Source organism: Pavona decussata, unplaced genomic scaffold, assembly GCF_977016875.1.
Source record: "Pavona decussata unplaced genomic scaffold, jaPavDecu1.1 SCAFFOLD_180, whole genome shotgun sequence".
In the NCBI taxonomy this organism is placed as follows: domain Eukaryota; kingdom Metazoa; phylum Cnidaria; class Anthozoa; order Scleractinia; family Agariciidae; genus Pavona; species Pavona decussata.
Window position 1 is genome coordinate 1,701,286 of NW_028145590.1, and position 15,568 is coordinate 1,716,853.

Here is a 15,568-nt window from a genome sequence, read left to right on the forward strand (position 1 = left end):
TATATGCATCACTGAAGAAATCACGTATTAGCTGTGAAAATTTACGATACCTTCGATAAGTACGCCATGAAAATTTCTCAGTGAGTGTTACTTTTGCTGTGGCCATGTTTAAGTTTGCGATTTTCTCGACTTTGCTGAATTTTTGTCTGAAAATCTTCCCGTTGAACGGCCAACGCAACTGTGGCGATCGAGGAGGAAAATAAACTTCGTGTAAGAAGGCACCAGAGTCGACCGGCCGGTTCTCTTTGATGATTGGCCAGAAAAACATATTTCCTGGCCAATCAAAGGCGGGGAATTCAAATGCTTCTGAAGCTGGTTCGGTAAGAGTAATTGCCCACGAAAATCCCTTCCACCCGACTATAAACTGCCCCTGAGTCTCCTAGGATGGAAAACATCCAAAGCTTCGACCGGTACTACAACGCCTATAACAAGGCAAGCGTAAATGTATGACTAGGAGAAAATATGGGGACAGAGGGGGAGATCCCCAGTATACCACTTGGGATATGTGAATTTCACTTAAGCTATTTTTAGACGTCGTGAAAACGACGTCTGTTTCCCGAGACACCTGTAAACGTATCTAGGCGCCTGTAAATGCCACTTAGGAAAGCCGACCGTTTGCGGATGTCTTGGGAAACCGACTTCCGTTTAGACGACGTCTAGAGATAAAATTAAGTGAAATTCGCATATCCCAGGCAACGCCCCTAGCTTCCCTCTAAGTCTCATTATTTTCTCTTGGTGTGACTGAAGATATTGAAAGAGATAAGACCTTCTGACTTGACATTTCGGTGTGAAGATTGGGGAGGTTAAGAGGATTTTGTTTCAGAAACAATGCCGTTGTCACTTTTTCATCTCAGTCCTTACAAAAAAACAAAGATACACCATGGAATTGTTGTTATTCGCTTGTTGAAGTGTATCAAGACGTTCATGAGGTAAATTTTTTCCGCCCTATTTTCATGAAGAAGTCAGACTAAACGATCCCGGCAATTGGCACATGCGTCAATTTTATAAATTCATTTTAATTAGTGAACGTTATCAGAGCCAGGACATTAAGCAAAAGCCTTTTAAAAGGTTTAACAGAGTATTAGATGTCTTTCCATTAAAATATTACGGGACATTTTACCGATTAGCGCAGTTGAAAATATGCAAACATCGCCTTACAGTAAAATTCGTATTTTTCCAATGCAATGCTCCCGGACCCAACAAGTTAAATTTATGTTTTATAAGATGTGTTAGTCACTGATCACAAACTGCTAAACATCAATATTATCATTATGACAAACGGTTTTATATTTTGTGTTATGTACTGTTGTATATCGATACAATCTTAGTGCAGTGCTTTGTTTTGTGATATTAGATTGGCGCGCAATCATTTTAGAATCGATCCTTACATGAAAACCCAAAACAGACATGACACGAAACGGTTATACCATGTAAAAATAGCGACTACGTTTTAATAATGTACTTCTTTATTTTGTTAGCTCAATGCAGACAGAAGTTTTTTCCATGTGTCTATTACGTTAATAGTCGTGTGAGCCTCAATGTACTTTAAGCAGATGTTATTGAATGATATCCGCACTGAGATGAAGCAAAAGAAATATAAATTCCTAAATGATAAGCGGCGGAAGAACGAAGCTGTCAAAAAGATTTCATTTGGCGACTGATAGGTTCAAGCGTCGATTGTCAATTAAAAATCAGAGAAATGATTTTTTTTAATTAGCATATTTCTCGACCCAGCTGCGCATATTACGCACTTTATTTTAAAAGCTTAAAGGATCTTTTGCAAAGTACATTTTGTAGACAACTTCGTCAATGCCTTGTCTCCTAGCTATTGTTCATAAAATGTCTCCTTCGCTGGCATAAATGGGAAAGCTATAATGCAGTAGCTTCAAGGGCATTGACTCAGAAGGTAGGAAGGACTTAGAAGCCAGGTAGGAGCAAAGCTTTATTATGCCTTCAGCACGTAAACGTACAGGCTTGTCGATAGCACCTTTAGGACTGATGAACAATTTTCGCTAGTGTCTTTCTTCTTTAGCATCCACTTCCTTAATTTGATGTAGAAAAAAAACGAAGAAAAAAAGTCGGGCTTCCTTTTTACTTTTACAGGACGTAAACAAGACTAGGGGGCCACTAAATCGTGTAAGGGCCTTACTTCGTAAATCTATCATCGCTTGAAAATCGCTTCTTTATTGATAATAGCCTTATTTGAAAAGCTGATTAGCGACAGTTTTAATTTTTCAGTAGAAAGTTCTTTCTAATGAGAATAACGAATAATTTTCAAGTAATTAACACAAGCCCTTATTTTGTTAAAAAATTAGTTCATCTAAAATTGGCTTCTCTCTGATTACCCGACAATAACGGAATAGAAACGGTTTTCAACCAAAACTGTCATGCTCTGAAAGCAATGAACACAAAATGCGATAGAACAAAATAAAGTTGTCTGAGGATATATTTGGTATATATGGTCTAAAACATAGCATTCAGCCTTTTTTACTCATTTCAAATTGTGGCCCAAATTGGTACTACTTCGAATTTAATACAGAAACCTATTTACAAAGCGAACGGAAAATTTACTTTTGCGCTAATGTAGAAAAACTTGTAATAAGGGTGTCAAATTCCCTTAGGATATTTAGCCAATGAGCTAGAGAAGATTGCATTGGTTTGGTGCATCGTAAGGCTGATTATCTCAATCTCCTCAATGAAAATTGCCAAAGTCACATGTTTATCATTATCAACTTGAGAATTATTGAACAAAATGAAACTACCTCAGATTAAAGGCTGGTTTTGCTTTGAATAGTCACAGTTAATTACGAGACTAAAAAGTATGAAACTATGATGACAAACGGTCAACGGTGTCTGACTAAATTTCAGTAGAAATGATGAATGTCAGATGTATACGTGTTATCAAGACTTCTCATTATTCCAGCTGCTTTACGAAAGATGCTTAGAGATAAATTAATAGTCAGTATAGTATATTTTGTATTTATTTTGTCTGAAGTTAAAACTAAAAAAGGCATTGGAAATGATGTGGAATAAAGTTTCTATTATTAGTGACAGGTTGTTATTATTGTTATTATCTTTTTTTGGCATGCATATTTGGCGACAAAATGTTTTTGTTAAAGTCGTTCCTTTTCCAACTTTTCTTCGTTCGCTGTCGTTATGGTTTGAAAATTTGGTTCCGGTTGGTCTGGGTAAACAACAGTCTTTAAACGATAACATTGAGACGCAGTAACAAACAACTACTCACAAACCAAGATGAATTATAAAACATAAAGATAAGAATGTTAGCTTCTAAAGGTTCTGTGGTGTTGCGTTGGTGGAAGAGTAGAAACGAATGTTTGGTTTACAAACAGTTGAATCGAATCGAATGAATTAAACCTGCTTGGCTAAATACTAATCTCTTTGATTTATTGGGGAAAAATTTCGCGTTTTCATAACCTCTTAAGTATGTTTCAAAGGCTTCTGCATCCCAACCTAACGAGAATTATAACTTTTTTCAAGTTCTCGATTTCAGTTATATTATTATTACTAAAATCCTCAATTTCAATTTCTCAAATTTTTTAACTTAAAGTTCTCAGTTTCAATTCCATTACTGTGGGTATTACTAAACTGGACTGCCTTACTGCCATTGTCACAGTGTGACTTTCAGCTGCTTCTGAAAAGAGTAATATTGCTATCCGTATCTTATTTCTTTTCTTCTGTTGGTTTCTTTTCGACGCCGAAAGGACTGAACTTTACCCTCACTTAGCGATTCCAGTGATTACAAAAAGGGATTATACAGACGTTCGCCAACGAATTTTCGACAATCAGAGACTCAGCATGTGAAAAAACTGGAACTCGGAAGTACCAAGTAGGTTTCTAAGGACCAGTGACTACCATCAATTGCAAGCCAATAATAATCAGTTCTCGTTGCCGTTATTTGTACCCATGGGGCAGGTAGTTAAAGATGTATTATCCCGCATTGTTGGGATTGGTGTTGTTTCGCAAGAAAGAAATATTTATCGAGTTTTAAAATGAGCGATTGTATATTCAGCAGGTATCTAAATTACCGATTTTACTGTACATGCAATCGCTACATTTGCTAAATACGTTGCCTTTAATATCAGTTATTATAATTTCTCGTGTCTGCTACATGCGGCCTGGTAGCGATTTTCCTACAAAAAGGCCATTCATGTCTGTTCAGATCTTTCGAACCATCAATGCCCCTTTATGATTAAGGAGCAACTTTAAGAAATATGTCAGAACAATAAATATTTTCCTCTGGATAAAATAAAAAATTAAGTTCTAGAATTAATTGGAAGCGCTGTTGAATTCAAATTTACCGGACGAAATTTTACAATCAGAATTCAGTTTCTGAGAATTTCTGAGTGTCCACATTTTTCAAGGATGTTATTTTGTCCTCTTTGTGGGTGTAAAATTAATATCACAGGCGGCGAGGCTGTGTTTTAAGAATACTTTTATTCCCTGATCTGGAAGTTGCATAAAAAACTTTAATATGATAGGGATAGGCGCGCTTGAAATCCCTAAACAATTTTGAAAGAAACTCATTTTACAACCAGAGGATGTTGTTCCTTGCACCCTTATTAATTAATCAAGCTAAATGACATCTTATACAACACATTATCCCCCGAAAATCAATAGTCAGAGCCATTATGCATTGAAGATTGTCGAAACAGCACCACTGATTGTCTATTTAACTATTTAAGTTTGTTTGCTCCATCAACAGTATTTCTTTTCGTCTCATTATCTTTTCACTACAATACTTTTCTTCTAAAGTGTGAAACCTTTTAATTTCAGACGTTTTAAAAAGAAAACTCGTACGCTGGTCTTTGTGCCCATTTCTCTTTTGTTTTAACAATTTGTACAGCTTTAACTTTTAATTGATAGCCAGTGATGTCTCCACAAATATTATGGCTTATGGCTGCGCTGTTGTTGACGGATGACGTCATCCAAAATTGCGGCCAAAACCGATTTATAGTAACGGTTGAAAATTTATTCATAGAAGGAAGGTGAAAGACGTTTGTAATGGATAAGCTAAGAGCAGAATTTACTGGGGAAATGGAAGGGGGAAGCTAAGATAAGATAACTGATTTATTACGCGTGTTTAAGAATGGTTTTTGCAATGTTGATTTAGAATATATCTAAAACTGAGCGCTAACGGGATTACTGAAGACCGCACCGTCTTTGTAGTTGAGCATACATCAAGTCCGTACTTTCCATCAAAAACGTGCTCCGATCGTTATCACGAGATCTAAAGTCAGAAAAGCCAAATTGTTTCCATAAAAGCAATTAGAGTGCGCGACTGAAGCGAAGTGGACGCCCGTGAGAATTTGAATTTGCTGTAAAAAAAATCCTACGGCGTATTTTTCTGTTGTACCAGGCATTTTTTTCCGCAACTTGCACAGAAGCGCTCTCAACAGCATTGCGTTCCCAGGGCCCCAGTCACATATTTTAATGACGGGGGGGGGGGGGGGGGGGGTCCGACAGAGGTTCATATTTTATACCCAAAAAAATCCCAACTTTAGAATTTTTCCACCCAAAAAATACCTACTTTTTTAGCATACCCAAAAAAATCCCTCAGTGTTTTTGCATCAGCAGATTTTATTAATTATCTTCTGGAAAGCTAAAACATGCGAACTTCAACTTTGGTTTTGGTCAAAAACAAAACTATACAAAAACAAATATGAAAAGCTCGTATGCCGACTGTTGTAGTGTCTCTTCATCCTATCTTCTGTCGGTAATTACTTTTCAAATAGATTACAATCTCAGAAATATCCCGTAATACCACCCAAGCAGTAAATTGCGCTTATGTTATTGTTGATTTGAGCTGATGAAAAATACAATACCCCAAAAAATCCCTGTGTTGTTTTCGCGACCCAAAAAAATCCCGGCGTCTTTCATGGACCCAACAAAAACCCTTTTGGCCAAAATGTCAGCCCAAAAAGTCCATCCCCCCCCCCCCCCCCACCCCCCCGTCATTAAAATATATCAGTGAGGCCCTGGGATTGCGTTGCGAAAACAGAAAACATGATATCTCGCAAGGTGGTGAAAAGGTAATGACTGATCTACTTTTTGTGCCACTCGCAAGTCAACTTTCCATTGTGAAACAAGTCAGTAAACGGAGGTGTTGCACGCGAAATTTTGACTACAACATGTTTTGCAAAGGTGTTGCATTGCAAGTTGAAGGAAAAGTTTGCTTCATATAACATCACTTGCAGCACGACCATGAACTTGCTCCCTCCCTCGTTAGAATAGTATCCTTTTAATCCAGGGAAGAGTTAAACCTGGTACGGCAAGCTAGTTTCGTCGAAGATACAATCGCTTATAATTATATGTACATGTGTGCGACGTTGGCAAGTACTAATGATAATTTGTTTCTGTTATGTCTCCAAAGCGTTCACTTTTGTTTGCATCGTGAAAATGTCTACCTCTTTGGCTTAGTAGGTTTTCATCCCTTATTTTAGGTCCATAATTTATTATTTTTTAATAATATTAAAAAGCTCAATTTGAAGTCTATGGCGATTGTGAGTGACTCTTGCCATTCGAAAAATTTAATTTGCCTTTTAATTTTTACGAGTCAGCAACACCTGCTCCCCGTCTAAACAATATATCACAGATTCGTAAACTATTTACAGTTTTCGATATTAGCTATATTTTATTAAATTTTAAGCTTTACAGAAAGAGAAAAATCATGCAAAGTCAATGACAGAATAAAGGAAACGCGTTGTCTGAAAAATCGAAACTTTGCAATGCTCTTTTTCCTTTCCAAATGTTATCGGTTGCCTTCAAGCGATCCGGTCATCGCGAACTTTGCTCTCGTTTCTCGGCTAACCATGCGGTAAACGTCAGCTTGAAACAAGTCTATACAATATTTTGCAATATAAGTCAGTATTTTTCCAAGATTAAAGTTGCCGACAGCATACATGTTATTGAACAGAAGAATTACACCCCGATTGCTTTTTGACATATTACAATTACGAAAACCACCTCTTTCATTTAGCCCCCAAAACTTCAAAGAACCGAAACTTTTTGATCTTTCAGATAAATCAAATATGTTGTTATAAGAATAAATCTGATATATATTCAAATTAACTAAACTGTGTTGTATTATTTTTTTAAATTATTTGCATGCAAAGCCAATCGGATACGAAATCTTTCCTCAGGACAAAAAATAAATTATTAAGAATTTCATGTTCTTATAATGTCTGGTTCAAAATTTAATGATTATTTGTCGCTCTTGATGAAATACGTTGAGAACCTTTTTGGTTTTAATTTCCTTTGCAATATACAGCTGGATGAAAGTGTACACTTTATTACACCTCTGCTTCGAGGAAGAGATTACTAAGAGTCTGCACAAAATTCTGGGGATTATTGAGAATAATCATTTTATCTTTGCCATCGCAACTTGGTCAGTAACGAAACTGGAAATTGTTTGGTGCTTTCCTGGATGAATTAGACGGCTGTATACAGAATACGAGAACAATGAAGCAAATCTATGCTTTAGGCTGTTTGTTCGGCTGAGGATGTTTTATCCTTGTATTTTCGTGTATTCTGTTCTGAAGAATGGCCTTTCTTCAAAATGTTGGCAGGAAAGCATCCACAATGGTATGAACCAAGTTAAATTATTTCTTTCTTCTGAACATGTCTACACTAACTTAATTCTTTAATATTCCTGTAGCTTAGCATGTTTCAAACGTTCCGTGTCTAATGAGAGAAAATATTTAATTTCACCTGACAAACGTGAGAACGTAATATGCTTGTTGAAATTCGAGTCAGGGTGAATTTCGTGCAAGGGGTAATTAACCTCCTTGGAGTTGAGTTTTCAAATCCGAAAACAAAACAGACAAAACCAGAGGAGACAATGCTTTCAGACCTGTTTCAAAAAAAGCGGAAGCAATTGCAAGCACTGGGATGGAAACCTATCTGAAGTCATATCGGTCTGAGTCATTCATTTTCGTTCAGTTCCCAGAATGACTTAAATCAGTCCGACATGGTTTTTGACACCAACCGTGTAAACAGTAGCAAGTATATTACCCTATTACAAAAAAAGTTAACACTTCATGAAATCAACGTGAATTTTTAAAATTCGCGTTGATTAAAGTCGCGTTAATTTTTGTTTAACGTTAATTTCCGCGACCTCAGTTTCCATTATTTTCGCCCCAAATTCTCGATACACTCCTGAAAGGAATACGCAGTTTATCAGGATGGAGATCCGCCGGTATCATGGACACTGTGAAGAACGCTCGAAAGGGCCAGATTCCTTCGTTCAACTTTTACGTTTAGCGACAATTCCACGAATATTGTTTGCACTTCGGATTTTTACACTAAGGGTTAAAATAAATTTGTTCCTGTTGTCTCCACAAATTCTATTTCTTTGTGTAGGTCGTGTTAATTTCCCTCATTTTGAAATTTATCCACCTCTTTCCCGTTAACTTCCTTGGTTGGGAAGACATTTTTCCTTCAATTCCCGTTAATTTAAGTCGCGTTATTTCGAATACCTTAATTAGCACGAGCGTTTATTTCCTACTCGAAGACAGATCCGAAGTCGAACCAGTCAGAGTTCTTACCGGTCGCGTGATAGCCTAAGAAAATTATAGCTTCACAGTATACTTCTAGAATTAACCTGTCGTTTTTCGTTTTCAGAACATGATGCGGTGGTATTTCCTTCGCGTCGCATTATTTTTAACATATCAACAATTTTCGCAAACACTAGTTGGAGGAAGCTGTTTGAAAAATGACGAGAATGACCCAAAATGGCGCTTTGCTGTGTTCGAGCGAAAAGAATCAGGTTGGCTAGACTTAATTCATCTCCCCCTTACTCAATTTTTCCTGACAGAACGTTAAGCTAACTATATTGTTGGTGTATAATATGATGTGCAGTACGGGCATTGCTTGGTAGCAATGGTTAAATTTGTTTGGGGTGTAACATACAAACCGCCATGAACATTCATCGTTAGCTGGCTAGTTCGGATACTCTACCACTAAGCTACGGAGAACTAGTTGGAGTTAAGGCAATTCAACTAGGCATACTGCTAGGATTTGAATGTTGATAAGTGATATGTGTGAAAGAAAATGAATGTGATGTTATGTTTTATTCCTGGCGAGGAAATGATACATTTTTTTTTTCAGTCAGTGATACAAGCATGCTATGAAACCCTATAGAATAAAAAAAATAACAACAAAGTGGGCACTGGCTGGTCCATTGTTTTAAATCTGTTATTTGTTTGTTTGTTTGTTTGTTTGTTTAAAAGTAACATAATTACCATTTAAGGAAGTTGCTATATTAACTTTTGAAATCCCTCTCTTTTATCGACAGACAAAGCCTTAACAAAGCACGTGATCCTTTCAAAAAGAGTGCGGTCTGAAATAGAATGTTCCCTAGCGTGCTTACGACATGCGCAGTGTGAATCATACAATTACCAACATGAAGGAAAACAACACCTCTGTGAGTTGAACGATCAGACAGCATTGATATCATCACGTGACTTAATGCGGCGAAAGGGTTTCTCCTATTATGGATCTGGAATGGTAATATTCACTTTGTTACAAGCGTAAAAATGATGTATATGTGGCTTTTTCAGCTTTGCTAAAGATCATTGTATACTGAATGAAACTCAGGGCATTAAACTATCTGTTCCGGGCTAGTTTTTAATTGCTGACCCGCATTTTTAGTTGTTAGTTACTGATTTTCAAAGAAGCAATTATTCTACTTTTGCTTGCTGTATACCTGATAACTGATATACAGGTAGTTATGTTTTTAATATACAGCGCGCCCTTCAAGAATAACTGTTAAAGGAAGCATAGACTGACGTTTACATACGATGAACTTTTGAACCTAGTAAATATAGCCGAGCTGAGCTCCGAACCGTGAGTTGGGCAACAGGCCAGTTTTAAGAAGATGGTTGCTCTTAACTTTTACGGGGAACTGCTTTATGCTGTGAGAAAGTGTCTATAATCATTTCCATTTAAACCTTGTTTTGCCGTAGAAACCGTGCTCAAATAAGATGTGTCAGAATGGCGGGACGTGTCAGCAGACCTTCAGAAGACTGGACGCTCCATACTGTTGTACCTGTGAACAGCGTTACCAAGGCGATGTCTGTCAACACTTCAAAGGTGACTAGCAGCACATAATTAACCAATTTCTGAGGCTAATATTTCAATATAATTACCTGTTATAGTTCAACAATTATTTCAGTGTTGTGGGAAGTCTGTTCGGAAATCCTTAACTGTTTTGGTATTTAATTGTTTATTGCTATGGATATTACCTTACCTTATAGTTACCTTACCTACAAAGAGATTAATTATTACGTTAATCATCTATTTTTGTCGGTTTTGGAAGGAATTTAAAAAAGCTGTTTAGAGTACCCACAAAGGCTACCTAAAATGATAGGAGAGACAACTGTAGGTAGTACAATTTGAGAAAAACAATTTCCTTTCTCATTTCCGTTTTGCTACGCTCCATAGGGCTATCTGTTGAATTCAAATATTAAACTAAAGAATGAAAAAACTGAATAATAATAATAATAATAATAATAATAATAATTAAAAAAGATCAATCAATTCTATTCGTTTAGGCAAAATAAAGACAACGTCTAGGCTCTTAATATGTTCGTCAAAAAATATATTTACACACTTTACTCCGTCCTCTTTTGGTTTAACTCCAATTTTCAATTCGACTTATTACCTGGCTAAGCTTAAGTCTTAAAAGTTTATACATTCCAATAAGTATTCGAAGTTTTTGACCTTGTTTCTCTATGATACAGGTTTTCGCTTTACCAAAGACAGTTCAGTGGAGGACGCCTGTGCTGAAGTTGAAGAAAACAAGAACATAAATTCTTTGAGTGTTTGTCTGCCGTTCAAGGCCACTGAGCTTAACAACAATGGAGTTAGCACTCTTCTGTCGTACGTCACCAACGATACTGCCGTTGTTATGCAACTCTACGCTAACAGAACTGTCAGGATTATCCTCAAGCATCAGTACAGGTATAAATTACTCTAAATTGCAATGATTTGGTAAGCTAACCTCACTTCAAAAACTCATTATAATTAATAAGGCCATTGACCTATCAAATGGTCAATAAAACAGCACGTGCAGTGCTTTTAAAACTTGATAAAACCTCCTTCCTTTTAGTATGCAGTGTTTAATGTTTTTCTCGTATGTTAATCTCCAACGTTCACAAAAGCATAATTGTTATGAACTCTCTTGGCACACGCTTTTCTAGGAATCTTTTTGAAGCCGTTCAAAAAACTCGCAGCACGCGTTTTATCGGGTCTAAAACACGATAAAACACTGCTGCTCCTGTTTTAAACATTACATAACTAGAGGACCCTTATGTAAACCACTTTTGTGATGTTGACATCCTCATTAAAGATTACCGTCATCATAATTGACATAACTTGCAATAATTAAAAGGCGTCATTAGACTAACTACTTACAACACCCTTGGAACACTTCATGTATCGTTCAAATTTCCTTTCTCTAGTGACTTCTCCTATGTGTCTCTCTTGGATGACACTTGGCATCATGCATGCTTCATGTGGGAGAATATTGGCGGGAATCTAACATTATACATCGACGGTCTTCTGATTGGACAAAATCAAGGAGTTCATCCGGGACTAACCTTCGACAGCACAGGCACTCTGGTTATTGGTCAATTACAAAGGGAAATCGGTGGACAATTCATCTTCAACGAATCTTACCTCGGAGATATTACAGATGTAAATGTTTGGAGCAATGTTTCAACGAAGAGCACCGTACAGGAACAGTCACTTGAATGTTTTAATCGCTTGGGCGACCTACTTGCCTGGCCTGTGTTTTCCGTTCGAAATCTTCAGTTTCAGAATGAAGCGGACAGCATTCCGACAGATTGTATAGGATTTGGTTAGTACAAGCTAGATACCCATCTGTCTGCCGTTAAAGTCTATCTGTCTGTAGGTCCAGGCGGCCGTCTGGCTGTCAATCTGTCTGTCCGTCCGCCCGTCTGCCTGTCTCCGTTTGTCCTCTAGAAGGGAGGAGAGAGTGGAGTAGTGTCTCCCTTTCCCATAGCCTATATCTTACCCTCCACCCCACCCCCTCCCCAGCTCCCATTACGTTAGTTTCTGGAGTAATATTGTGTTCCCACCGGTTCTAAGAGATCCCTTCTCTTTCAGTTACCCCATTACCCCATATCATCTTTCGGTCTCTCGATCTTCATTCGATGAATCCTTTTTTTTTTCTAGATCTCTCTGCAACGTACGATCTAGAATTCCCAAGGAGGACAAATTTAGACTACGTGCTTCTTCCCTGGCCGGCGTTTCCAGCTCTCGCAGCTTTCACGATCAGTTTCTTTGTCAGCTTTACAGATGAAGGCTCTAAGACCTATTTTAATTATTATAACATCCGTGCACTGAATGAGATATTCATCTACGAAAGAAACAAACGCTTCACAGTACGAGTGAAAGGAATATTGAGGTAAGAAGAAGGAGTCTTACCCGGGGGATGATCTGCAAAAAAATTGGGTGGGGGTGTGCCACTGGGAATCTGAAACTCTTAACTTTAACCAGACCAAGTTCAGTTGCATTTTACAACTCTATACTAGACTAAAGACCAAAACTTCCTATCATATTCCAGACTCGCTATTTTCCAGAAACTCGCTCAATATCACAGTCCATGCAGCCAAAACAAACAACTAAAACACTTTCAGCAAGTGTAAGTTCCCGGAAACCTAGGGCGCGTTTCTTTATCCACAATTCTTGAATAAGAATGGTTGGTACGGAATGCTAGGAATAACTCGGATTGTCTGCATAAAAAAACGCCCGGAACGAAGATGTAAGGCATTTCCACCTGTTCTTGCAGTTTATTGCCGACGGAGAGTGGCCATTTTTCTTCATGTCGTCGGCAATCATTTGCCAAATTGCCCTTTTCTTGTACGAAACACCACTGAAAAAAAACCTCGTACTTTTGGTACAATGAAATTATAAGCAATGTTTCATTGTGTCCAAAAGTGTAACCTGATTTTTTCTCCGGTAGAGACGTATTTGAATCCGCAGCGCTCATCTCGCCTTCCGCCATCTTGGATTTTCATTCGCAACACTCTGTTCATTCTGCCCCTGGGAGCAGAATGGATGGAATGGCATTCTGTCCATTCCGGAATAGGAATGCGGAATAGACAAACGCGCGCATTTTACGTTCTGGCCATTTTCATTCCAGAATTGTGAATAAAAAGACCTGCCCCTAGTTTAGACAATTATTTAGACAATTGGTCAGTATCCTGGAATATTATACCCTATTCTAGACCACAATTCTCTGATTTCTCCACCCTATCCCAGACTAAATTGTCGCATGGACCAGTTTACACGTTACAGTTTGTCGGCCGATTTCTTTTTATGTTGGTGTAGCGCGGGCTGAAATCAAGACATGTGTAGCACTGCCACATATTTCTTTATAAAATTGGGCCACGTCGGGAATCGGAAAGTGTAAAGAGTCTACCTCATTCAGTCTCTCGGGGAGTGGGGTATAAGTGATTATATCCACTGCGTTATAGTTAAATATAAGTTTTATCTTAAGAAAACGACAAAAACTTTAAGTTTACAAAACATGTTTCGACAGAAACTTCTGTCATCTTCAGTTGGTTAATTTACAAAGCGTTGGAAGTTGAATTTATAATAAGTAGACAAAAATGAAGTCTCTGTCGAAAAGTGTTTTGTAAAGTTAAAGTTTTTGTCGTTTTCTTTTAAAGTTTTGACTTACAGTTGAAACCGTCGTAATCCATAACGTTTGTTTGAAATCAGCAAAGAGTGTAGTTACGATGATGATAATGATGGTGATAATAATGATGATGATGATGATGATGATCATAATTTTCACAAACTAACCTCTTGGATATGGTGTTATATTATTATCTTACAGGTGGCACGATTTTGTTGTTCCACCCGACGGCCTCTGGCACCACGTGGCAGTGACATGGGAAAATGTCAACGGGTGTTACGAGATATTTGTCGATGGCCTCAAGAAGGGGCAAGGAGAGGGCTTAGTGAATGGAACCACCATTGTACCTGGCGGATATATTGTCATGGGGAATGATAAAGATCCTTTTGGATTTCAAAGCAGGGATGCTTTTGTCGGAAAAATATCCAGAGTCAACGTCTGGGATTACGTGATTCCATCTGAAACGATTATGTTGCTCTCTCAGCGCTGTGGGCAAGAAAATGGCGAGACTGTGGCATGGAAGGACATTAAAACGGGGTCATTTCATGGTGAAGTCCACATCATGGAACCTTCATCTTGTCATCGATCGTAATAGGCTGTTGAAATTGGCTGTCAAGCAGCGCCGAACCTAAGCATCTCCAGTCGCGCTCACTATTTTTCAGCCGTGAAATCACAATGCCGCAGAATGGCATTTGGCCGACACTTAATCTTAAGAGTACTTTTGCATTCTCCTGCAAGAGGAAGAGAGCCCCTGGGACTAGGTTACCTGTGCGGTACAATGGAACATAGGTTGCCTGTGCGGAATCTCCCGCACCTGAGGATGCTTTTTAGAAGCGGATACTTAGATGTGACAGACGTAAAACACAACCCCTTTATTTTTAACCCCCATAAACGGGGACAAGCCCAGATTAACAGCTTAATTTTATCTAAGGTGTCCAATTGGCAGACACATGACAATGGTCTCAACCTTTAACCATTAATAAATAAATAAATAAATAAATAAGTAATTTACCCAAACGACTGCCGTGTTATGGCAAAGAGAACGTTTTCACCGTTAAAAGGATATTAATTAAAGATGACACAGTGGACGATCGCAGGAAACAAGGGCCTTAACAGGGAAATAGCTTTCACAAATCATGTGGTAGAAAGGTAACTTTTAAAAGGAGATGGTGATCTTTACAGTCATGTAATAGTTGATGATAAAAATCATGTGATATGAGGCTTAACGACTTACCTTTCGATGGAGTTTCTTGTTCTAAGGCTGGGACCTTAGAGTTAGTGTTCGAAGTGTGCCGCTGTTGGAACTATATCAACAGCTTTGTATCTTAAAGCGAAGTCTACAATATGTTGTTGTTGCAATAAAAAAAAACAATCCCAGATGTTTGTAACAATGCAAAAATCTGGCCATGGTTTAGCCAAAATATAAAAATTGCCCCCCCCCCCCCCCCTCCACCCCTCCCTCCCTCCGTCCTCGTTTAAGTATACAACTCTTCTCTTGAAATGAGAGTGTCACATTGGCATTTTTGAATAGCCAAAAACATATTTGTATGGATGCAGGCATCAAAATAATGGTTCAGTTTTGTTAAGAATAAGTCTACTAGTGCACAGAAACTGGTCTCATTCATCTTTGGCTAGGATGGCTAGGATGGAAATGAATTATAACTTGAAAATATTGGCCAATTTTGTTCCCCGACGATCGGGGTAAACAGAAACGGCCATTGAAGTTTAGAAAGACGCTACAACGAATGTTTAGCTTTTGTTTCGTTTTGTTTTCCAAACAATCCTCCGCTTTGCCATGGAAAGTTAAAACCAAGTCTACGCAAGTACAAGATATGAGTCTGGAAGTTGGCTCAATCTCTACTTTGAAAAGTTCATGTGTCCTCT

At 38.0% G+C, this 15,568-nt stretch overlaps 1 protein-coding gene across 3 annotated transcripts; it reads left to right on the top strand.

Moving 5' to 3' along the window:
- Positions 1-1,064: 1,064 nt before the first annotated feature.
- LOC146463194 (uncharacterized) lies at positions 1,065-15,046 on the top strand. Of its 3 annotated transcripts, none has more exons than XM_085084760.1 (8): positions 1,065-1,928; positions 8,641-8,785; positions 9,314-9,525; positions 9,984-10,110; positions 10,761-10,980; positions 11,481-11,878; positions 12,217-12,448; positions 13,886-15,046. In XM_085084760.1, the coding sequence occupies exons 2-8, from the start codon at positions 8,644-8,646 to the stop codon at positions 14,274-14,276; spliced, it is 1,722 nt and encodes a 573-aa protein (XP_084940886.1). In that variant the 5' UTR covers positions 1,065-1,928; positions 8,641-8,643; the 3' UTR covers positions 14,277-15,046. The 3 variants fall into 3 exon arrangements, with proteins under 3 accessions (XP_084940886.1, XP_084940887.1, XP_084940885.1); XM_085084761.1 differs by having other exon boundaries at positions 1,065-1,906; XM_085084759.1 differs by lacking the exon at positions 1,065-1,928 and adding an exon at positions 7,323-7,602.
- Positions 15,047-15,568: the final 522 nt, after the last annotated feature.

Coding starts and splice junctions, on each gene's coding strand:
- LOC146463194 (XM_085084759.1), top strand. CDS start 7,561: ATGGCCTTTCTTCAAAATGTTGGCAGGAAAGCATCCACAATG. Junction 7,603..8,640: donor GCAGGAAAGCATCCACAATG/GTATGAACCAAG, acceptor TTTCGTTTTCAG/AACATGATGCGGTGGTATTT. Junction 8,786..9,313: donor GTTCGAGCGAAAAGAATCAG/GTTGGCTAGACT, acceptor TTTTATCGACAG/ACAAAGCCTTAACAAAGCAC.